Here is a 24,232-nt window from a genome sequence, read left to right as displayed (position 1 = left end):
GAACAGGCAGGCTAGCAGAACCCTGGCAATCCCAGAGCTCCTGAGGGAGGATGCCAGTGACAGCAACCCTGCCCTCACCCTGCACCGAGAGCTCCCCTGTATGCCCAGGGACGGGGCGAGGGGCCAGCGTCTACACACTCAGAAGGAAAGCCGGCATCGCTGCGGCTCTGGGCTGAAACAAGGACGCGCTGACTGCTCCGAGGGACAGACTGACGGACAGTAGCTGGGGGGTCTCTTGCTAGCTTCTAGAGCTGGGCCTAGCTAAGCTGGTCCTGTGGGGGGCACCTGCCAGCTAGGTGGCTTCCAGGGATCAGAGGGTCCCTTCCCAAGGAACAAAGTGGTTATGGTGTTTGGGTGGTGGTGAAAGGAAGGGTGGGGAGGGCTGACAGACCCCTGGTCTCCTCAGTTTGGCCCACTGCCTGAAGTTCTGCCATCTAGGGGTTTCTAGCTCCTAGGTCCCTCGCTAAACGAATGATAGGGAGAGAAAGTAGCCTCTGGCTGGGTGGGGTGGGGGTGGGCTGTTCGGCTGTCTACATTTCCTGGGTTTGGGCTTTTAGGTTGTGGATGTCTATACAGGTATGGTAAGGGAGGCAGGGACCACTGTTGGCGAACCACAGGAGTCTGGACTGGTTCCCCTGGAAGGCCCACAGCTCTACCTTAGAAAAACCCCAACCGGCTCCCTGTCGCTTGCTTACCAGCTGGTAGAAGGTGAGGTGAGGTCCCTCAGCATCGTACAGGAACCACCAGGTGGCAGCAGCTACTGTAGCCAGGCCAACATACACTACAGGAAGGGCAGGAGAAAACTGGCTGTGAGGACCGTGTCCGTCGCCCCTCTAGTAATTCCCTGAGTTTCAGTCCGGGGCCCACCCGTTCCTTTGCCAAGCCATGTGGTCTGCAGGCACCCACCCTCAGTGCCAGCAGTGGGCCTTCACTGGCAGGCAGCCTCTCCACACCCCTGGCCACAGTGACTGCCTAAATTAGTAGGTGACCCAGTTCGGGCCAAGGAAAGCAGGCCCAATTTTTATCTTACTATTGAGGGACTGATGTGATTCTAAAAAACATGAAAAACTCTTCTGCTGAGTCTGGGGTGGTAATGGAGTGAGTGAGAAAGCTGGAGTTGTTCCAAGGATACTTGAGAATGGAGATAAGATAAAGCCAAAATACGCTGGTGATACTATCTAAGGCCTAAATCCAGCCACGCCTGGAGTTTGACTCTTGCTTGGCTAAGAGGCCACAGTCTGGGGGTAAACCAGGTTGGATCATACTGTCTACAGTTTGCAACAGATTCGAGGGTCTTAGGAACCTCCCTGAGGGCTGGGGTTCCCCTTCACCTCCAACAGCCAGATATCGGAAGAAGAGCCAGCCACTGATGAGGGCTTCACGAGGGTTTCGGGGGTGCTTCTCCATGATGTCCAGGTCTGGTGGGTTGAAACCCAGAGCTGTGGCAGGTAGGCCATCCGTCACCAGGTTCACCCAGAGAAGCTGCACAGGGATTAAGGCTTCAGGCAGACCCAGAATTGCCGTGAGGAAGATGCTGGAATCAGAATCATGGGTTCTAGCTCCAGCAGGTGGGAGGTCCATTTCCTCCTCAATTCCCCAGGCTGGGAGCTCACCCACTGTCTCCATATCAGGCCCACCTCAATCAGCTGGCTCCGATGTGTGAGCATGAGCGAGAGGCCTGTCCGCCGTGTGTCACACCGGGCCATCCCTGTCTCCCCCACTCCTATCTCAAGAGTCAAAACAGATCTGCTCTTTGGGCCCCTCCTGTTCAGCCCCTCTTTAAGCACTTGAGCACACAGACGTGCACAGTACATGCCCAAGCACATATACATGCGTTCACAGACACGGCAAACACCTAAGCCTAGACCATTCCATCCCACAAATGCAGGCAAACACCCATATACTTGCTTGCCATGCAGAGATGCAGAACTCCCCCATGCCCAGGCAAACACATGCCCACCATTCCCCACAGGCATCGTGCGCACACAGGTGAACCTAAGTGTGTACACAATTACACACTGGCACAAATCCTGGGCTTGGACTCACGCCCAAAGATGACAAGACCACACACGCACGTGTGCACACACTCCCCTCGGGCACACACACATACAGGTACAGGCACCAACACCTTGCTGCCCAAAGGCGGAGCTAGTTCTCCAGTCTCACATGATTCTGAAAGTGGGAAGGTTATGGCTGGAGGGGTAACAGGGAGTGTTTCAGGTCGCTCCTTGGCGCCTGGGGTGCACCATGGCCTCTGGAGGAAAATAAGGTGTTCCCACTCCTACACATCCTCAGCTGGGACCCTGGAAGGCCCCAGCCAGGGCAAGGCACGTGTCCCCTGCAGCCCCCTCCTTGACACGGGCATTTCCTGTCTCAAGGATGCAGAGCTGGCCCAGAGGACTGGGAGGAGCGGCCGCAGAGCCTCACCAGACAACCTCGCCGACATTGGAGGAGATGAGGTAGCGGATGAACTGCTTCATGTTGCTGTAGATGGCCCGGCCCTCCTCCACTGCGGCCACGATGGAGGCAAAGTTGTCATCTGACAGTACCATCTCTGCCGCAGATTTGGCCACAGCTGTGCCAGAGCCCATGGCGATGCCTATCTCCGCTTTCTTCAAGGCTGGCGCATCGTTCACCCCGTCTCCAGTCTGGGGACCAGGTTAGAAAAGATCATGCCTGAGAAGCATCACCTTCCCTCAACTCAGCCTATCCCCAAGCCTAGGGAATGCTCCCGAAGCAGCAGACATCTGAGCAAAACAAACAGTGAAGTCAAGAATAAGCTTAGAAATTGGGGCGTGGGTAGAACTGAGGAGAAGATGGGGGGATCCAGACAAGGACAAAGTTGATCAAATCTGAGTTAGAGAAGGTGGTAAAGTAGGATGGGGATGAAGGTGGGTCAGCGTGAGGGTGGGGATGAAATTGAGGTTAGGGATATAGTGAAAGAGCAAGCTGGGATGAAGGTCATGGTTGTGGCCCAGGACATGGACCAGGAGGGTTGGAGTCTAGGTGAAGGTCAAGACTGAACTAAAGCTCAAGTTTTAGTTCAGTCTAAAGCCTCCCTGGTGGCACAATGGGTTAAAGTGCAGCACTATGAAGCTCTCCACAGCCACTGCAGCACAAGTTCGATTCCCAGCCAGGAAGCTGACTCACATGGCGCAGCAGGCTTCTCCTGGCCCACCCGCTGCTCCCCTCAGCAGTGTATCTCAGTAGATCTGCCTGTTCTGCTCCCCACTCTGTCTCGGGTGAATCCTCTCACCCCCAAACCTCTGTCGTGTACCCCAGTTCTTGTATGAATAAGTAAATAAATCTTTTTAAAAAATAAAAAAGTAGATTGAGTTCAAATCAAAGCCAGAGGTCAAGATTATGTTCCACATCAGGAGTGATGCCTTGGTTGAAAGGGAAGTTCAAAATTGGAGGCCAGATCATAGCTGAAGTCAACATAAAGTACTTGGTTGGTTGGAGAGGAATCAAAGCCCATGTCAAGGATCAGGTTAGAGTCCAGGTCAAAACCAGAACTCATATCAAGGCTGAGCTCAAAGTAAAGAATCAGAGTAAGATCAAGGTCAAGATTAGGGACCAAGTCAGCATGAAAGTCAAAAATAGGTAAAAACCTAGACTATAGTAGACATAGTCTAGCTCTGTATCCAGGTCAAGGTTGGGTCACGAGTCAAATGTAAGATCAGGGTAAAAGAATAGGCTAGGATGGAGGTTAACAGAAGACTAGATAAACAGTGACAAATCAGCCAGCAATCAAGAATGAGACAGATCAATCAGTGGCTCCAAGCAAGTGCCCGCCAAGGAGAATGGAGGTCCAGTCACACAGTAGAGCGTTACTCTACAATGAGGAGCAGTCATCGGAGATCACTTTGAGGTGAGTCTCAAAAGAAAGAAGCCAGCCAGACACAAGAGTGTATACAATATGGTTCTACTCACACGAAAACCTAGTACAGGCAGAAGTAATCTATAAATGGGGGAAGATGAAACTGAAGTTGTGAGAAAGGGGCCTGGCAGGAAGGATGCAGACAGGAGCTTCATGGATTGGTGAAACTGTCCCCTGGCATGGGTTAGGATTACACAGGTGTGTGCTTTTTACCAAGATTCATCAAATGAATGGTCTGCTGAAGGTTTGTGCATTTCAATGCACAAGTTTCAATGCACAAGGTAAGTTTTAACCTCAAAAATGGGGAAAAAAAAAAGTAGAACTATAAAGACTGCTCTCTAGTTAACAACATGCGTACTCAGTACATGTGGTTGAAGTCTGCTGCTTACTTTGAGATGCATTTAAGACCGATTCGGATGGGTAGGTAGGTGATAAAGAATCCAGATGGTGGCCATATAGGTATTCACTGTGTTTGGAATTTTTTGTGACAAAATGTTGAAAAAAGTAAAGTGGAAGTAGAATCAGGGGTGGTAACAGATTGCTCTTTCCAAGGCCCGTGGCCAGTGCTCCCTCCACACACACCCCACTGCCCACGCCCCACCTCCCGCAGGCCCAGGGCCTCACCATGGCCGTGATCTCATTAAAGGACTGCAGGTACTCCACGATGCGGGACTTGTGGGCCGGCTCCACGCGCGCAAAGCAGCGGGCTGTGCAACAGGCGTGCCGCTGCTGTTCCGGGCTGAGGTCGTCGAATTCTCGGCCCGTGTAGGCCTTGCCCTCCACATCCTCTGTGTCCCCAAAGATGCCCAGCCGTCGGCAGATGGCCACGGCTGTGCCTTTGTTGTCCCCTGTGATCATAACCACACGGATACCCGCCCTGCGGCAGCGTTCAATGCAGGCGGCCACCTCGGGCCGCGGCGGGTCCAGCATGCCCACACAGCCCACGAAGGTCAGGTCCATCTGTAGGGAAGGCGCAGATGCAAGTGGAACCCGGGTCCACCCTCCATCTGCTGCCTCCCAGCCCTGGGGCCCTGCCTGGCACCCACCTCATACTGTGCAAACTTGCTACAGTCATCCAGCTGCATGTCCTCCTTCCGTGGGGGTGCGTCCCGGGTGGCCAGAGCCAGGCAGCGCAGCGTGTCGGAGCCTGAGCCCCAATCCCGGATCTTGGCCAGAATTTGCTCCCTGGAGGTGGTGTTCAGGGGTACAGTGCGGCACCCCACACGGACTGAGCTGCAGCGCTCAATCACACTCTCAGGAGCCCCCTACAAAATAGGCAACCCCTCTGGTCAGGACCCTTCTGCCTACCCACTGAGGAAATGAAGGCCCAAATATGGGAAAGGGCTGCCCAAAGGGACACAAAGCAGGGCAAGAATGCATTCTTTTGAAAGTCCTAAGAAGGAACCAAGTGGGCCCCAACTGTGAGAAAATCCAGAAAGAATGGGGTGGGGGGAGGCCAGGGCACCACAGCAGGACAAGGACCAGAATGCAGAATGAAAGCTCAGTGGGAGCCAAAGGGGGCCCACGGGGAGGCATCCAGGGCACCCACAAGTGGCACCCACTGGCCCATACTGGCCCACAGCTGTTGGGGGTAGGTGGGAGGAGGCCGTTAACTGCAGGCCCCACCTCCTCGCTCACTGGGTGCCACTGGGACCCCGGGCTGCAGAGGGCTCGGCCGTGGGAGTCATGCTGAAGAACAAGGGGAGTGGGAAGATAGTCTAGGGGGTAACAGGCTCCTTGGAGGCCCTTAGTCTCACCTCAGGCCTTGCCCCAGGCCTGGGAATAGGTTCTGACTGTCCCATCAATAGTTCCTCTCTCCCAAAAGGTCATCCAAAGGCTAAGCCTTGAAAGCTGTCCAAGTCCCCAAAACAGAAGCCTTTTCATTTCAAAAGGAGTTAAACTTCCACTATAGGGCTCTGATTCCTGCCTCAGGTTCAAAAGCAGAGACAGGCGGTGCGATGCACAGAGGCCTTAATGGGAGCTGGTTTCTGGGACTCAGTTTCCGAAGCACAAAATACCAGATAGGCCCCAACCACATCAACACCCCTATCCAAGCAAAGCCTTCTGAGACCGCAGGCTGACCCTGATATTCAGGAGAGGTGAGGCCCTTGGGGGTGCATGGGTGACCTCAAGGTCATGCAGCAGAGCAGTGTGCCTCAGTCCAGAGCTGGGGCCATGGTGAAGGGCAGGCCCCAGAGCCTGTTCCCAACTGCCCGTGGCAAGCTGACAGCCCTGTTCACGGCTTTGACATGTCCCTTGTCCTGCAGCTTTAGTCTCTGATGTCTTGGGGCCCCTGGTGAGCAGGGGGCCCAGGCTGGTGGGGAGTGCTCACCTTCACAAACATCCTGTTGCCCCCGGTTCTTGAGACAGGGCGGGTGGGCGTGCAGTACACCGACATGGACTTCCGGTCTCGGGAGAACTCCAGGGTAAACTCTTTCCGCAGCAGCTGCTTGATGACCTGGGGGCCCAGCAGGGCAGGATATGAGGGGCACAGCTAGCAACTGCCACTGCCTTCTCACCCGTTGCTCGGTCCCATGAAAAGGCCCCTGCTCCTGGAGGGCTGATGTCTGCCCTCTGACCCGGGCATTCAAGGCCCATCTGTTCTTTAGCTCCAGAAGCACATCAAGTTTCTTTACCACGCTGTGTACCTCCCAAATGCAAGTTCTTGCCCACAATGTCTTTTCCACTCTTTTTTCCCCAGCCACGTCTTACTAGGGGCCAGAGGTACTTCCTCCAACCAGAAGACTCCAAAAAGTGTTCTCTCTCCTTCTCCAGATACCCCAGAAGCCCCAACCTTGTCCTCTATGGTCTGGGCCCCAAACCAGCTCACCGAGTTGCAGGCACCAGCTCGTTCCACCCGGGACAGGGATTGCAGGTCAGTGTCGAACACATTCATTTTCTCCACCAGGCAAGTCAGAGCCGTCTCTGTGGCCTCTCCCACTTTCTCATACACGCCCTTAGCCTGGCGGGATCCAGGAAGTGAGGGGTACAGTGTCCTCCAGTGGGGCTCCCCACTTACTCCCTGATCCCTTGAGCTCCTTTTGCCAGTTCCCTGTAATCTGCTGTGCAGCAGACCCGCTCCAAACCCTTCCCACCCTTGCTGGCCTGGGGTATGGGTGACATCTGGCACTGAGGCCAACCCCCCCTTCCAGCCCTCTCTTCTCGCTGACATCAGTGGCCACGCACCCACTGCCTCGCTCTGCCTGATCCGCAGCTCCTTTCACCAGATTCCCTTGAAACCCTGCCGTCCAGGCCCTGCTCTTCCACTCACACTTCTCTCCCCCACCGCCACCACCTTGTGTGTGCTCATGACTGCCAGGGTCATTACTGCTTCTCTCCGAGCTCCAAACTCACATGTCCAATTGCGGCCTCTCCCTATATTTGCCACCCCAGTGACCCTCCGAGCCAGGACAGAAACCAAGAGCTACCCTGACCACTTCCTTTTTCCACCCAACCAGTCACTAAGTCCCAGGATTTGAGTTATATATTGAGTTATATATTTCTCTCCAACCCATGCGGTAGAACAAGGTGTGGGATTCCCTCCCCGGAAGCCAGGAGCTCATTCCCCAAGTTCCTGCCAGGACTCAGGCCAGCATCTCTGGACCAGACAACCACCCAGGGCTGCCTGTTCCAGGCTTGCCAGGTCTATTCCATCCTCCAATCAGCAAAAGAAATCTGACCATATAAATGCAAATCTGACCACATCACTTCTCTGCTCCAAATCCTACTGTCCTCAGGCGGGCATCGGGCCTGACTTGGTGTGGTCAGGTCCTACCCTCAGTAGAAGCATCTTCCTGTAGGCCCCATTCACTCTCCAGCCACATGGAAGGGCACTCATTGCCTAAATCACATCAAGCTGTTATGGTCCATGGGTCTATTCTGGGGGCCTGGATACTAAGGTGGCCATGGCAGGGAGTGAGGGCCCACCTCGTTGTAGTCCAGCGCAGAGTCATTGCACAAGGCACAGATGGTCGCCAGCTCCACCAGTCCGTCAAACTTCCCACAGCGCACGAGCTGCTCCCCCTGGCGCCTGCCGAGCCGGGAAGTCAGGACCTGGGTCGCAGCCCCGCCCCTGGAGGTGCTCAGCACCTTGGCCCCGCCCCCAGGAGACCACAGCCGCAAACGAACTGTCCGCGTGGCCCCGCCCACAGGGAAACCACGCCCCCCGGGAAACCACGCCCCCAAGCACTCACACTTCGCCCTCTGGCGCATACGTGGTCCCCGAAATAGTGAACTCCTGCAAACGGATGGCACTGGGTTCGGCCTCGGCCTCGGCGACCACGAACATCTGGGGAGTGGAGGCGTATGCTCAGGCGGGTCCTCGTGTCCCTCCTCCCAGGGCTGCCAGACTGACTAAAGCCGGACCTTGTGGGCCAGAGGGGTCACTGGCCTGGTCTCCCTTCAGGGCCTCAAAGTGCCTGAAAGAGTGGAGTCCAGGCTGAGGTCGGCCCTCCCTGCTCTGCCCAGAGGTGTCCAGCTTGGGCTTGTCGGTCTCTCTGGGCCCCTGAGAGGCTTCAATGTCCTGAGCTAGGATAGGAAGTCTGTCCTCACCCCTCCTGGTGCAAACCCTGGTGGAACACCTGGGCCTCACTTTTCCCCACTGGCAACATAAGGAGAAAGTGGAATCGGAGTCCAGGGCCACTTTCCCTTCAGGGGATGAGCTCCTGGCTTCCGGGAAGGAATCCCAACGCACACACCGAGTGAGCTCCTGCCCTTGTGGCCCACCCAGGCCTCCCTGTGCACCTCAGGGACAAAGGTTTCACCCCTCCCAGGGCAGCCCATGGCTGTGTCAGCTCTGCCAGAGAGACAGTCTGGAAACAGCCTTGTAGCACATTTCCAAATCAGCGGTCGGCCCAGCTCGGTCAATGTTCTTTCCTTCATGCTCTCCTCCCTGTTCTGGTGGGGGCTGGGGTCAGCCCACCAGCCAGCACCGCCCTTGAGAAGTCAAGTTGCTCAGCCCGTTGTCCAGAATGCAAGGCTCTATAGCTCCCTACACGGTGCTTTTCAAATCTCTATTTCAGTTAAGGAACACGTCAAATCGAGTCCTATTAGGGATTTTAATGGCCAAGGATGCAGGCCAAGAAAACTTGCTGATGCCACCTCCCTGTGGCGGCACTGAGGTCTTAAATACAGAGGCTGGGTTTCCAGGTGGGAAACCTCAACCTCCACCACCATCCCACCCCTCCTGCTGCCCTGTGGGCACGCTGGGGTCTCAGCCAGGATCCCCGGGGCATGCAGACAGCAGACCCGGGACATGGGATCCACTGCCAGGGAATAAATAATTCCTGCCCTGGCTCTTCCCAGGTCACTGGAGCTGGCATATCCGATGACAGATGTTGGATGCAGAAGACATGGCAAAGCAGGACAAAATGCAGGCCCAGGCCCAGGCCTCGCTTTGCTCAAATGACAAGGTTGGACCTGACTCTTGCCTGTGTCCTTCATGGTCACCCTGCAGGGTTCACACACCCAAAATTCAAATGAACAAATTGAGGTTCGTGAAGGGCTGCCAGGGTCCTACCGTGACAATGGGTCCTAGGGACTCATGTCCAGCCAAACTTTGCTGCAGTCTGACAGTCGCCTGCTCTGCCCCATGGAAGCCAGGATCTGCTCCCCACCACAGGATAGGCCACATGTTCTTTTCTCCAGCCCTGGCCAAAAAGGAGTCAGGGCGTGGCCCAGAGAGGGACCCCAGCCTGCCCAGCACCTCACAACAACACCCATGGGGCCCCAAGCTGGTCACGACCACTCACCCGGCAGACAGACATCTGGTTGGTGGTGAGGGTGCCTGTCTTGTCGGAGCAGATGACCGAGGTGCAGCCGAGGGTCTCCACGGAGGGCAGACTCCGCACGATGGCATTTTTGCGTGCCATGCGCCGAGTGCCCAGCGCCAGGCATGTAGTGATGACAGCTGGGAGGCCCTCAGGGATGGCAGCCACAGCCAGGGCCACGGCAATCTTGAAGTAGTAGACGGCACCTCGGAGCCAGGAGCCACCATGGGCTGGGTCAGCGAAGTGGCCGATGTTGATGACCCACACCGCCACGCAGATCACAGAGATGGCCCGGGACAGCTGTCGCCCAAACTCGTCCAGCTTGCGCTGCAGAGGCGTCCGCTCTGGCTCCACCGCGGCCATCTGGCTCCGGATCTTCCCCAGCTCCGTGTTCAGGCCCGTGGCCACTGCCACACCCAGTGCCTTCCCCGATGCGATGTTGGTGCCCTGGCCGAGGGAGGACGGGGAAGGCTGCTGAGCTCCCTAGCCGGGACCTAGGACTCCTGATTCCTGCAGGCCGGGTGGAGCTCTTAGCTCCTTTTTCTCCTTGTCACTTAGCTCCCTGACCCAAGTATGGAGTGACTGCTGCCATCCCGGCGAGGGCCAGCTCTGAAAAGGCAGGGACGTGCTCTAGCACATCTCCCCAGTGTTCTAACATGTGGTCTGACCCAGAGGCAGTACCAGGCCCGTGGAGACAATTGGATCAACCAGCACAGCACAACCCAACACATCCAAATGTGACCCATAAACAACGAATCCAGTGATCACTGGTGATCCCGGGCAAACAGTCCATGTGTACTGGAGAGCCCAGGAACCAAGGCGTCCATTCGTTCCCCACCAAAACCCCCAAGCCCCAGTATAAGGACCTGTCGGCCTTGAGCCTCAGTGCTCTCCTCTGTGAAGTGGTCAGACAGAGGACCAAGACACAATCATGCCAAAAAGGCTAATTACTCAGTACCCCTCCAACATGCACTGTGCCTAAGCGGTGAGGCGTTGGGGGCAGCTTCAGCCTCTCCTCTTGAGCGCTGGGCAAGGCAGCCCCTGCCCCGCGCCTGCAGGTCCCCTCAGCGAAGGAAATGACCCTCAGTTAGCAGACCACGCTTCCTAGGAAGCCCTTAGCGACAGCTTCTGAGGCCTGGGCACACCTCTGAGAGAGCCCGCCCCCACATCCCAATCGAAGGCAACTCACCCAGGGCTTCCATCAACCAGGCAGGGAGCACACACCAACTAGAGCTCAGTGGCCAGTGCTTTCTCTGTTTTGTCGTCCACTTTTTTTTTTTCAAAGATTTATTTATTTATTCGTGCAGAACTGGGGTACAGGCCAGAGATGCAGAGGGTAAGAGGCTTCACCAGAGACAGAGTGGGGAGCAGAACAGGCAGATCAACGAAGCACACTGCTGAGGGGAGCAGCGGGCGGGTCAGGAGAGGTCTGCCTCGCCATGTGGTCGCCTCCGGGGCAGGCGGGAATCGAACTCATGCGGAAGTGGCTTTAGCTTCTCAGTGCTGCGCTTTAACCCGCTGCGCCACCAGGGAGGGCCTTGTCGTCCACTTTCAAGGAGGTGTTCTGGCCCCTTATAACTCGGTGCTCTGGGCTGCTGACCCTTCCTTGTGCTGACCTCTGAGCACCACCGACTAAATACCTCTGAGGCCACAGGGGCAGATCCCTTCCACCAGAGCTGAACCCATCCCCCTCCCTGGGAAGAGAATAGGCCTGGCACCTTGCCTGGGGGGCCGGTTTTCCCACTGGAGAGATGGACAATTCCTGCCATCCTCTATCCTCCTTCCTCTTGAGGTTCTCTGTTGAGTGATCATATATCTATGTAAGCTCTGCCCTTCTCCCTACTAGGAATTAAGGCAGGAATTAAGGCCTAGCAGATAAGAAAAAAGCTCTGGAGTCATAGTTGACATCTCAGCTCTGCCACTCACTGGCTGTGTGAACTGGAGCAACTTTCTTGACCTCTCTGTACCTGTGTCCATATTGAAAAATACAGCTATCAAAAGTACTGATGTCAAGAGAGTTGTGAAGATTAAATAAATTAATTCATGAAAAGAACTTAAAGACAGGACCTCCCTGGTGGCATGGGGATTAAAGTCTCCAAGTTCTCAAGCTCTCACCAGCCACTGAGGCCTGAGTTTGATCCCCAGCCAGGGAGCTGACCCACATGGCACAGACCTCTCCTGACCCGCCTGCCGCTCCCCTCAGCAGTGTACTTCAACAATCTGCTTGTTCTGCTCCACAATCTGTCTCTAGTGAATCCTCTAACCCCCACCCCACACCCACACCTCTGGCCTGTACCTCAGTGCTGTATGCATAAATAAATAAATCTTTTAAAAATAAAAAAGGACTTAAAACAGTGGCAGAGACACATAGCCTTCAGTGAACACAAGCTTCTGATGACTACAAATTTATATGTGTTGCCAAAAATTGATGAGGTCCTTTGCTGAAGGACCTCAAAACTAACCTATTAGTCTAACCATCATTATTTTTATTATTACTCTCCAGCCGTCCCAGGGACTTACAGAAAACAGCATGTTCTTCTTGTCCTGGTTCACCGCTCTGGGGTCTGGGATAGCATCTGTGTGCTTGGTCACGGACACAGATTCACCTGGTCATGGAGCCAGAAATGAAAGCCCTGCTTGAAGACCCCCTCGCCCCGGCCCATGCCTGCCCAGCCCTGCCCCCTGGCCTTACCCGTCAGGATGGACTGGTCCACTCTTAATGTGGTGGATTTGATCTCGATGAGGCGGAGGTCGGCGGGCACTTTGTCTCCCACTGTGGAGGGAGCACAGCTTGGGCTGAGTGTGGCTCTGGGTAACAACCAGCAGGAAAACCAGAGGCTTTCCCAGGGACTGAGGCAGGGGCCTCAGCTACAGCTCTGGGCCGGACCCTGTCCCTCTGGCTCCTCATCTCATCTGTCCAGCGGGTTTTGGGCGAGGAGCTTTGGAGGGGCCCCCCAGCCACCCCCTCTGTAGATGAAGCCAGAGAGATGGCGGTACAGCAGGCTGGGCCCGCCAGCGACCCAGGCCAGCATACCCGCCACTTCCACAATGTCTCCGGGGACGATGTCCCGGGCACGAATTCTCTGCACCCCACTGCGGTCTGAGCGGATCACCTTGCCCATCTCGGGCTCGTATTCCTTCAGGGCCTCAATGGCGCTCTCGGCGTTGCGTTCCTACAGAACACAAGGCGGGAGGAGGTCTATGGCTACTGACCCCAGCAGGCCACCCCCTTCAGAGTGACCCCTGGGATGTGGGCTGGAGCTGGAAGCAGAAGGACCTGCAGGACTCCAGCTCCAGGAGAAGGTCGCTCCCAGCAGCTGCGAGGCCCCAAGAGTCAGCTCCACCCACCTGCCACACGCCCACGACCGCGTTGGCCACGAGGATCAGCATGATGACCAGGGGCTCCACAAAGGCTGTCGTGGTCTCCTCAACCTCCTCGAACCAGGCCAGGACCTGCCGGCATCAGAGCTGGTGAGCTTGGGCAAGGTCGCGGGTAATTCTTTCCTTTGTACTCTGGGTCCTATCTGCTCGCCTGCTGTAGGCAGACGGCCCTGTGGAGCTTCAAGCTTGGAGAGCTCTGTGCTGCAAAGGTCTTGCCTCAGAACACCCACCCCTGCAGGTAGTGACTGCAACAGCTCACGACCCACCCAGGCCTACTTTCAGGAACGTGGGCAGCCACAGCTGCTGGTTAAAGATCTCACTGTCTGCCTAGTGGTGGTTCACAAAGTGCCGGCACAGCAGCTTGTTACAAATGCAGTCCAGGGCCCATGCCAGACCACCAGAGTCAGAACCTGGGGTGGGGCATCGGCGGCCTGTTCTAACAAGCCCAAGGGATGCTGCTGCCAAGTTCATGGGCCACTGGCCGGAAGGGCCATCATCACGGCCAGAGCCCAGAGGCACGAGTCCTGGCCCCAGTGCTTGACCCAACTGGTACTGTCACCCCACCACCCTCATTATGCCTATGTGCCAGCATCTTTTGGCTCAGCCATGGGGGGGCAGATGCATGGGTAAGCCTTTCCTCTCTAAGGGCCCCCACTTTGCACAAGGGCAGTGAGTAGCCACAAAGTCGGCACAGCTGGCCGAGCCCCTGCTGGCTGCAGGGGAAGAGAAGGCCCTATGCAGCTCCCCTGCTGCCCTGAACTCCAGGCCTCCTCCCCAGGTCCTGCTGCGCACAGGACAGGAGGAGAAACATAGCCACCTTCGGGGGGCCATTTCCCTTTGGGTCTCTTCTGCTCAACCGCTGATAATGACTACTCAGTCCCTCCTCATCGCTCAGTCTGCAAGTCTGGGAGGGGGCCTGGGAGGAGCCGCGGCCACGAGGAGGCTGCGAGAGGCCCCAAGTCTGTCTGAGGAGCCCCAGAGCCCCAGAAGGGGCCCTCAACAGGGGCGACTTTGCCCCCAGGGACCTCCGGCAAGGTCTGGACACTTGGCTGTCACAACCTACTGGCATGTGGTGGAGAGAGGCTGCTAAGTGTTCTAGCGTTTATAGGTCAAGAATTATCTGGTCAAAGCCCAGTGCCGGACTGACAGGGAAGGGCAGGGGCAGCTTGCCCCTGAGGCAGCTGCTCTGTCCGTCAAGGTTGGTGGGACAGAGTGGAGGGGCCCAGGGGAGCTGGGGTGCAGCGAGGGGCTGTGAGTGCAGGCAGGGGAAGCTGAAGGAGAAGCAGGCTGGGGTGAGGCCCACGGTTGCCCGCGGTGGAGAGCACAGACCTGAGGTCGAGGGTCTGGACCTCTGAGCACTGACCCAACCTGGCCATCCCTCCTGCGCTGCCCCAGGCCATGGATGGGGCCAAGGAGGTGAGGGCCTACTTACGAAGGAAACCAGGGCAGCAAGCAGCAGGATGCGCACCAGGAGGTCCTCAAATTGCTCGAGCACCAGCTCCCACAGGGACTTCCCTGGGAACGAGAGCACGGCTGAGGCCTGGGCCCGGCCCACCTGGCCCTCCCCAGCCAGAGCCAGGAAGAAGGCCCCCGCCCACCTGGCCCATAGCCTCCCTGCCATTCCAAGAGGGAGGGCCCGAGGCCCTGAAAGACACGGTGGGAACTGCTGGGGGTACCTCCCCCCGACATGGAGGGGAGGACACAGCCTGATGAAATGGCCTAGGGTGTCACCCGTGCCCCGAGTCTCACCTTCCTCGGTCGGGAGCTCTGCAGGTTCAGGAGCACACAGGAGCCAGGAGAAGACAAGAGACAAATGAGTTATGCAGTAGGGCCTTGGGGGCGGAACTGCCCTCCCCACTAGGCCCCCAGACCACCGCCATGGCCGGACACATGCCCACAGCTCTCTGAGGCCACGGAGCAGCTCATTTGGGCCCGGCTCTGGTTGAGGAAGGTGTGTTGTGGTCTGGCTCTCCTTGGACAAGACCAGCGCCAGGAGGGCCCTTCCAGACCTCCAGGTCAAACCTTCCCTATCACAGAGGGGAAACTGAGGCACAGGGATGCGAGGGAACTCCAGAGGTTAATAGTAAGTGGACAGTTCTCACAGCTCTCTGCACGGCTTTCTCAGATGGCCACCCGGTCCCGTTCAACGTCCCCCACCCCCACTGCAAGGTCGTCCCCCGCTCATGCCTGCTCCTCCAGGGCACGGAGACAAGGTCTGCAACAGAGCCAGCCTCACATCCCCACCCCTGGGGGCTTCTCCTGACCCCCAGCAGGCAGCAGGAGCCCTGCACGTCAGGCAAGCTTAGTGACAATCTCAGTGAAGCCACCCAGGGCCCAATCCGCACACCCATTCCCAGACCTCCAGTACATCTCAAAGAAGGTGCTTGCAAGCACATCCTATCACCTTGAGGGCTCCACTTCTATCTCCTCCCTTTCCTGAAGCTCCTTTTGTGCCAAGCGGAGCTAGCTGCCTGGGTCCCTGTCTTTCAGTCCTCCCAATAGTCTAGGCATGTTCCTAAAGAGGAGGCAGGATGAGAATTCCAACCTCAGTCAGTGCAAGAACTGAGGTTCAGAGTGGAGAAGCAGCTTGAACCAGGTCCCACAGCAAGAAGTGTGTCTATGGGGGTCCGTGGGAAGGTGCTAGGCCTGGGTGGGCTTCTCCCTCCACCAGTCAAGCCCGGGCCCGCTGAGCCTGTCTGAGGCCGCTCTAGACAGTTTTCCTAAGCATTGTCTCTTCTTGTCCAGGCTACTCAGAGGCCAGGCCAGGCCAGCAGCGGATTCTAAATGCAGATTCTAAGGCCTGCCAGGGCCAGGCTGTCTTCTCGTCTTCCTCCTGCTTCCTGACACGGGTCCTCGAGTCTGTCCACCTGTTCCTGGCTCGGAAGCCTGCATGCATTTTTCCCTGCAGGAGCCCTCTCCCTAGACCACCTGTCTGGAAGGTCTGGGGTCTGCCCCTGGCAGTTGAACCATAGAGTGTGCCAAGCAGCCCGCTGGACGCAGGAATCCAGGAGAGAAACATATAACCTAAAAATACACTTTCTAGCATTTTCTCCAAAGTCCTATTTTAGGCAACGGCTGACATTTTCCGTGGAAAATGTAATCTCCAGTGTCCTGCGTCGAGATTAAAATCAAACAGACATTTTCCTTCTGATCTATTTAGCTGAAGCGAACAGGAAAGGCGGGGGGAGGGCCAGGCCTGGTTTCTGGGCCAAATCTCCGACGAAGCAGGGTCTTTTAGAGGTCATTTCAGCCATGCCCCAGCCTTGGCACATAACAGTGCCAACCTCATGGCCCACATCAGCTTACCCAGGAGACTCCTAACCCTTCAGCTCTGCAGATACCTGCAGGGTTTCTGACCCAGGAGAGCTTCTCTGTAAGTCCCACCTGGATCTCTCCTGCTGCCTCCCTGACACCCCTGCTCACACACACACATCCCGGACGCCCTCTGCCTGCCTCAGTTGGTCTCAAGCTCCCCTTCCACCTGGGTCTCCCATTCTCCTGTCTGACCTCCCACCTGAGGCAAGGTCAGCTCTTTTGGACATGATGCTGTTGCCCAAATACTTCCGATAGCCCCTACCCACAGGCATGTAGGGCTGCAGTTTCTGGCCCCTGTGTGAGCTGCGAGAAGCTCCAGGCTGGAACACTGGTGAGAGGCGATCTAGAATTTCTGTGGTGATGGGCGTGTCCTACAGCCACTCTGTCCAGTACGGTGACACTGGTCACAAGCAGCTACTGAGCACAGAAGTGTGGCCGAGTACTCTAATGCTATGTTTTCCTTAATTTTCATTCATTTAAATTCAAGTAGCCACATGAGGCTGCTGGGTGGGTGGACAGTGCAGGTCTGCCGTTCTTTGTCCCTCACGCTGAGAAAGGGTGTCTACTCTCTCACTCTGGGTCACCGAGTGCACAAGTCGGATCATCTACCACTGACATCAGTGTGAGCAAGAAGCGACCACGACTGTTTTAAGCTGCTGACATCCGGCTGTTACTGCAGCACAACCTCGCAGATCCTGACTAGTCCCTGTTTCTCTAGACCAGGCTTCTATTACAAGGCCCCCCCTTCTGCCCTCACTCACTGCCCCAGGGGAGCTCAGCCAGCCACAGCTCACAGTAGCTGCCTGTTAGCCAGGGCCCTTCCCCAAGCACGCCCAGGGGCCCTAAGCCTCATTTGGAAGACAGGGTATGTCCCCCTACTCTGAAGGGCTACTGTGAGGATTACGGTCATGATAAATATCAATAAAACCACTTTTGTGGAGTACCTACTACATACCAAGCAGGTACTTTACCTGGCCCCAGCGATACATGGGCAGGCACTGTGAGCAGGTGAGAAGGTGTCACCGAGAGAACACTTGCAGCAGAATTGTGAGTGTTGAGCCTGCCACAAGTCATGTGAAACCCTCGTGTGGGTCTCTAACACCCCGAGACAGAAAATAGAACTACTGGTCCCATTTTACAGAATGGACAGCTGACGTACAGTGACATGGGTGACGAGCTCATGCTCACGCCGCTGGGAGGCGCCAGGGAAGGATCTAAACTCAGGCCGTCTGGCTCCTGACCTCCTGAGCTGGACTCCTGTGCAAATTTCATGGCTATCCAGGCTGTCGTCCCTTCCTGGCACTCCCGCTGTCCCCTCACCTTGGTGGTCCACATCCTGATGTCCTGCTGATGGGATGTGATTATCCCATCAATGAGCTCAGCCTTCTGTTGTGGCCCCAGAGCCCTGATCCAAATCATCCCTCGCCAACAGGCTCTGCTGTCCTCACAGGTGTGTTTGGGGGTTACTAAGCCCTGCTTACTTAGCTTGTTTTTTTTTTTTTTTTAAAGAAGATTTATTTATTTGTGTATACAGAACTGGGTTACAAGCCTGAGGTGCAGGGGTGGTGAGAGGATTCACCAGAGACAGAGAGGGGAGCAGAAAAGGCAGATGGACGAAGTACACTGCTGAGGGGCGCAGCGGGCGGGTCAGAAGAGGTCTGCCGCGCCATGTGGGTCACCTCTGGGCTGGGGATGGAACTTGCACTGAAGCGGCTGCTGCCAGGTGCTGCGTCCTAACCCGTTGCACCACCAGGGAGGGCCCTGCTTAGCCCTTATCTGCTTTAAACTCCAATTCTGCCAAGACTCTGGCTAAGGCAATTCTCCATCACGTGTCCAGGGTCTGAGGCCACAGAGGGAGCCCCCCTCTTTGAGCATCGCTAGAAGAGGCTGGTTCCCAATGCTATGGCCAGGCTGCATATGGGGGCACTGAGGCCATTCCACTGGAAATGACAGCAGTGGGTCCTGAGCAGCATCAGATGCCCCGTTTGTTCAATGGGGAGCAGGCCCGAGACCCGCTCACCCCATGGTGGGTCTGCAGAGGTGGGTAAGGGGGCCGGGAGCGGGACAGGTAAAGACAGTTCTAGCAGGTGTGCCCTCCCGTCTCCAGCAGGCCAGCTCAGGATGTGAAGCCGCCCAGATATTCTGATTGGGACCTCTCCAGCTGACTCCTGCTCCAGGTTGCTGTTGCCAGACTGAGCCTGCCAGTGTCCGTGGGTGCCTGATAGGGGGCTGGCCTGGAGGAGTCTGGGAATTATGCTGGATTTGGGGGACAAACGCACATGAGGTCAGAGAAGCTTCGTGGCTTAGCACAGAGGTTGGTCAAACCCTACTCTGTCTCTTGGTAGTTCACATAATGCTGTGCCTCAGTTTCCCCATCTGCAAAATGGGAGTAACAATAGTAACTACTGTGAAGAGTCGAGGATGTGAAATGTATAAAGTACTCAGAGTAACACACGTGTCGTGAGCATTCCATACAGAGCAGGCGCGACAATGGCTTTCAGAATGGGTAAGCTCCAGACGATCAGAGCAGGGCGCTGGCACCTAGACAAGCCTGGCGCAGTCGGAACGCAGGCTGACACTCGGGGTGAACCAAGGACCTGCCTCTGCCCTGCTCTCCTTGGCCAGGAGGAAAAGGACAACCTTGGCAAAGCCTGACCTGCTCTAACCTCCCTCCCAGACTTCATCCCTTTGCCTACACCAAGCAAGACACCTCAGGCCACCACCTCTCCCTGGCCCCCCATTTTACTAAGCTTTCCTCCCTCCAAGCCTTAGCTCGCTTCCGCCATCCCTTCCCTGTCTCCTAATCTAACTTCCATCCTTCCAGGAGCTTCGGGAAAGCCCTGTCCCTGCCCTCACTCTGCTCTTCTCCTGCTGCTTATCGGGACTGGGGCTACCCCTACCTGTCTGGAGCACCTGGCGGTGGGGGGTATGTGTGGAGGGACTGAGTCATCCCTGGGGCCACTCAGAGCCCCAGGGGATTGTTTACACAGCTAAACAAGGTTACACAGCTACCCAAGGTTCACCGCAGGGCCCTGTGCCCATAGCCTGGAGCTCGGGTGCGGGGGGTTGTCCAAGGCTGGGCTATCCCTGGGCACCACCTGCTCTCTTAATCCCCCCTGGACTTCTTCCTTCTCAAAACATCGCAAACTGGTATTGCAGCTTCTAAATGTCGGTTCCAGCTGGGAGAGGCAAGTACACACCAAGGTCTTCCTCAAAGGTAAATTTACAGAGCAATTAAATCATCACTTGCAGAGTCAGGGAGAGGCCATGGATGGGCAAAGCCTGCCGGCCCACCTGGCCCTGCCCGGGTCTCCAGGCTCCACCTGGAGTGAACAGCCTGGCCCTGCTCTGCAGGGGGCCTTGGGGGACCACCCCACCGGTCTAGCCCTGGAGGCCACGGTTGGCTCAGCATCCGTGTGCCCAGCTGTGCTGTGGGCAGACCCGGCCTGGCCCAGGCAGCTCCTGAAGCAGGTACAAGTGGATGAGGGAGTCGTGCAGGCCAGCTGTTGTCCTTGGGAGCGGGGGTGCATGGGGGCTGCCAGACAAGGGGGTGAAAACTAGGGTGAAGCCAGAAAGACCTGAAACTTCCAAATCCATGAAGGCAAACCAAGAGTCATTTCACCTCCTGCAAATCCCCCGAACATCTCAGCACCCACCTCTGCTCTGCTGAGGCAGGAAGGCCAAGGAAGAACAAGTCTGCCGGCAACCCCTGAGCAAGCCCCAGCTCTCAGCCCCTCTCCTGCCGAGCCCCATTCCTGCTGGCCTGGCTTCCCAGGCCACTCGTGCCATGTCTCAAGTGCCCATCTGGCCGTGGCCTGGGCATCAGGCACCAGTGGCAGGAATTGAAACCTACTGCCACTTTCTCTGGCGGCCCAGTCACCCCACACCCAGTGCACCCGTGGGCAGTGTGGGGCCCAGGAAGTAAGCCCCAGCCCCTCCAGCCCCTTCCCTGCTCCCCTAACCAGACAGCAGGTTGTGACTGGGCTCATCTGTCCCACCTCCCTGTGCACTCCAGGACCCTCAGGTGTACGTGGCTTGGCGGGGCGTGCCCAAGCGGCCCTGCCTCCTGCTGTGGCTCGTGGCCAGCAAAGGCAACACGCAACTCGTTTACAAGTGGAGGAAATCCAGTGGCGCCTGAATTCCCCGGACCTGTGATGTGGACAGAGACGGAAGGCAAGGCTCTGAGAGAACTTTCTGCCAGGCCAGGGTGTCTGACAGCACCCTCCCCTGCCACGTGGTGGGAGGCGGGCCGGGCGGGGCAGCCGGGACAGTTTTATGGAGAACAATCAGGAGACAATTATCAAATTTTCAGATACATGTGCCCTTTGACTGAGCAATCGCACTTCTAGGACTTTCTCCTTTAGCAATATTTACAAGTGTGTGAAAGGATGTGGGCACATGGATAAGCCTTGTGGCATGTGTGCAGCAGGTGTAGAGAGAGAGAGAGACAAAGGCAGACACAGAGAGACAGCAGAGGCTGGAACACCCAAGTGCCGGTCAAAAGCCGGGTGAAGAAATGCAGGGACAGCTACATGACAGAAGCCCGCACAGCCCCTGGGACACACAAGATGTGTCCAACAGCGACCCGCCTGGCCCAAAGCTGGGGGCAGATAGCACTTAGAACCCACTCCTCCTCATGCAGAGAGCAGCACTCACAGGCCCAGACGTGAACAGCCTGGGAAGGAGACACAGACGCTGGGACTGGTGTTTGGGGACTGGTTAGGGAGACTTCACCAAGGGCTTTGAATGCTGTATTACAGCGTGTTTTCAAAAAGTAAATTTTAAAAACGCAGAAAGCTGAGCTGAGCTCTGGCACCTCTGGGACCTGCAGAGAATGGCAGGCTTCACAGAAGCCCTCCGCGGTCTCAAAGGATGCAGCTACACGGAGGGGTTGCGGCAGGCAGGGGGGCACGGTGTGTGGGGCGTGGCTCCCCACACACTCACTGACTGTGGCTGAGGCCCCTCCCCCAGCCCTGAGGCAGAAGGAGACCGAGGAGGTGAGAGCAGGAACTCCAGCCCCTGCCGCCTTCCTCCCTCCACTAGCAGAATTTGCAAACTTCAGTACTTAAGCAAATGACTTCCTTGTGGCTTCCAGTGCTAACGACCTTGCAGGTGCACAGACTCCTGGGGTGAGGGGGACCCGAGTCCCTGGGGTGTTCCCCTCCACCCACAAGTCCCACCCAGCCTGCTGCCCAGCTCCTGGCCCCGTGCCATGCTCAGGCCACCTCTTCTGCTAGAGAGGGTTGACACGGTGCAGGGGGACACTCACTGGATCCTACTATGGCCTACTGAGGCACAGAGAAGGAAGGCGGCTTGTCCAGGATCAGACAGCTAGGAAGGGGCAGAGCTAGGTCCAGAACCCCGTCAGCCCACCCCAGACGCTGTGCTGGTGGGGTGTTCCTCCTCCTCAGGCTGGGGTGGTGGGGAGGAGGGGCACACAAGCAGGAGGGTGCAGGTGGCTCCCCTCTCCTCACCTGATGACTTCCAGAACCCAGCACTGCTTCCTGGGAACAAGCAGGACCAGTGATCTGAGAGCAGAGCCCCCTGGGGCTTCTCGGGGGTTGGGGGTAAAATTTGAACAGATGCTGCCTAGCTGACCCCAACTCCCATAACTCGGGCGAACACCAAGGGCCGAACACCAAGGGCCGGGAGGCTGAGGGACCAGTGACCCCCGGCACAGCCCGGGAACATGAGGTCCAGACAGGAGCAGACACTGGATGGCCCCATGACTTGCTGTGTGACTCTGGGCCAGGGATCTGACCTTCTGGCACCTTAGTTGACTCCTCTGTAAAATGGGGAGGACAACACCCCTTTTCATAGAGTTGCTTTAGGGACAAAATGAGATAAGAGATGAAAAGTGCTGAAAACAGAGCCCAGCACATAGTGGTGTTTTGTTATTATTGTTATTTTCGTTATTCTTTTTATTTTTATTAGACTATCAACGCACAGAGGAAGCAGAGTGACCCTCCCGACTTCTACACCTCCCAAGGCACATCCATCTCCCACCACACCGACATCCTTATCCATCACCTCACAAAGATGCTCCGAAACTCAGACAACGCGCAAGGCATCATTGGGAGAGCTAAAGGCTCCCACCCCACGACCCCCCACTCCCCGCCACCCCTCTTCTGTTGAACAGGTCCAGAGAGGAGGCAGGCGTTGGTGAGGGTCATCCAGATTCTGGCCAGAACCAAGGACTGAGGCTCAGCTGCCCTGAGGAATCAGCAGCCCACACTGGAGACCTCAGGGGCACAGAGGAAGCTGCAAAATCCAGACCTGCCTCAGGTCGCCACCCCACTCCAGGGTCAGAGGACAGGCCCTCCCCCCTGCAGGACACCCTCCCTGCCAAGTCACTAATGGGAGATGTTAAATAATATTTATCTCACTAGTTCCTCCCACAGCTCAACTAAATATAGAAACTAATTTTTTTTGAAAAAGGATTTCTGCTCCAGAAAGATAATATTTATATAAGAGGTGGTTTTCATAAACCAATACAAACCCCAAAGCTCCCTCGCTGACAGCTTTTCCTAATTTTCAAGCCAGCCCTGAGCACTGGGACAGCCAGGCCAGAACACCTTCCCCTGGGCTGGCTGGCTGGGAACCCCAAACGGAGGAGGCCCCAAATCCTGAAAGGACAGGGCTCTAGGCTGTCTTTTGAGGATATGGACATCCCAGGTGCCCGAGGGGTGAAGGCTCAGGTGTGTCCCGAAGCGACTTTGGGAGGGGCCCTCTGCACCTTCATCCTCACTGGGTCGCATCTGGACAGTATTTGCACTCACTGTGCCTCTGGACAGGATGGAGACCCACGCTCCTTCCAAGTGCGCGGCATAAATCCCACCTCTCCCACCCTAACAGCACCGGCGCTAGGCCAGAAATGGGCAGGTCCCGCATCCAGGAGGGAAGACCTCTGCAGGAAACTCCCAGAGGTCTCGAATTTGCCACCCGCGGGGAGGTAAATCTCCCGCGCTGCAGCAGTTCAAAGCCCCCACCGACTCCGCCGGCCACATCCGCCTCGGGTCGCAGAAAGAGGAAGACCTGGGGTAGGGGTGGGGGTGGGGATGGGGTTGGGGGGGGCATCGAGCCTACCAGCTGACAATAAACACCTCCTGGACGTTTTACTGAGCCTTAAGGACCAGCTGGGAAGTGGGGTCTCGGGGGCCTGGGGAGTCCCCGGCTGGTCCCACGCCAGCGGATCTCGGGGTGTGCACCTGCACGATGCCGGCGGGTGGCCGAGCCGCGCGCCGATCCAGCGCCGACCGCTTATCCGGGTGCGCTAAGGTTTTCAGGAGTGGGTAGGGCCACGGGTGAAGAGGTGGGGAGCCCCGCGGAATCGCACAGGTTCCCGGCGTGGAGGAAGGAGAGGGGAGGGGGAGCCAGGCGTCCGGTCCCCGAACCCGGAACCCGCCCCCTCCGCCCCCGCGAGGGTGGCCGCGCAGCCCCGCTGGGAGCCCCAAGAGCATCCGAAGAGGTTTCCGGAGCCCTCGCTTCCTGCTCTCGCGCGGGGGCCAGGAGCTGGGAGGGGACAGGACCGCTCCACGGACGCGGGGCAGGGGGGAGCCGAGAGAGCGGCGCGCTGCCCCGCTCCCCCGCCCGGCCGGCGCTCTCACCGTTAGGGCCATAGCGCTCCCGCGCGCCGGTCACCTGCGCTGGGCTCAGGCCGTGCTCGGCTGTCACGGAGAAGCCGCGCAGCACGTCGGCGGCGGGGTGCAGGTGCGCCGCCTCCATGCCGTCCGCCGGGCGGTCTACGCCGTCCGCACCGTCGAGGCCGCCGCTGTGCGGAGCTACTGGGCAGGGCACTGGGAGACCCGCCCCAGGCGCGCGCCGTGAGAGGCCATGTCTGCGCTGGGACCTTCCCCGACGGCAGTGGCGGCGGCGGCGGCCGCGGCCC

The 24,232-nt window shown here is 57.2% G+C and overlaps 1 protein-coding gene across 2 annotated transcripts in view; it reads right to left on the bottom strand.

Moving 5' to 3' along the window:
* ATP2A3 (ATPase, Ca++ transporting, ubiquitous) overlaps positions 1–24,225 on the bottom strand; it is a 30,393-nt gene extending 6,168 nt beyond the window's left edge. For both annotated transcript variants that reach the window (XM_012726616.1, XM_012726617.1), the window contains exons 1-17: positions 23,952–24,225; positions 14,779–14,796; positions 14,462–14,544; positions 12,997–13,101; positions 12,683–12,821; positions 12,341–12,421; positions 12,169–12,254; positions 9,631–10,095; positions 8,074–8,168; positions 7,808–7,910; positions 6,711–6,842; positions 6,213–6,338; positions 4,927–5,145; positions 4,505–4,840; positions 2,428–2,648; positions 1,332–1,534; positions 696–781 (exon numbers count right to left, since the gene is read on the bottom strand). In XM_012726616.1, the coding sequence (XP_012582070.1) occupies positions 696–781; positions 1,332–1,534; positions 2,428–2,648; positions 4,505–4,840; positions 4,927–5,145; positions 6,213–6,338; positions 6,711–6,842; positions 7,808–7,910; positions 8,074–8,168; positions 9,631–10,095; positions 12,169–12,254; positions 12,341–12,421; positions 12,683–12,821; positions 12,997–13,101; positions 14,462–14,544; positions 14,779–14,796; positions 23,952–24,069 (2,616 nt within the window). In that variant the 5' untranslated portion in view covers positions 24,070–24,225. The remainder of the gene's footprint in view (positions 1–695; positions 782–1,331; positions 1,535–2,427; positions 2,649–4,504; positions 4,841–4,926; positions 5,146–6,212; positions 6,339–6,710; positions 6,843–7,807; positions 7,911–8,073; positions 8,169–9,630; positions 10,096–12,168; positions 12,255–12,340; positions 12,422–12,682; positions 12,822–12,996; positions 13,102–14,461; positions 14,545–14,778; positions 14,797–23,951) is intronic.
* Positions 24,226–24,232: the final 7 nt, after the last annotated feature.

Source organism: Condylura cristata, unplaced genomic scaffold, assembly GCF_000260355.1.
Source record: "Condylura cristata isolate star-nosed mole 26May11 unplaced genomic scaffold, ConCri1.0 scaffold00017, whole genome shotgun sequence".
NCBI classification, from domain to species: Eukaryota; Metazoa; Chordata; class Mammalia; order Eulipotyphla; family Talpidae; genus Condylura; species Condylura cristata.
The sequence above is the reverse complement of the archived record's forward strand: the minus strand, read 5'-3'. Positions and strand labels throughout refer to the sequence as shown.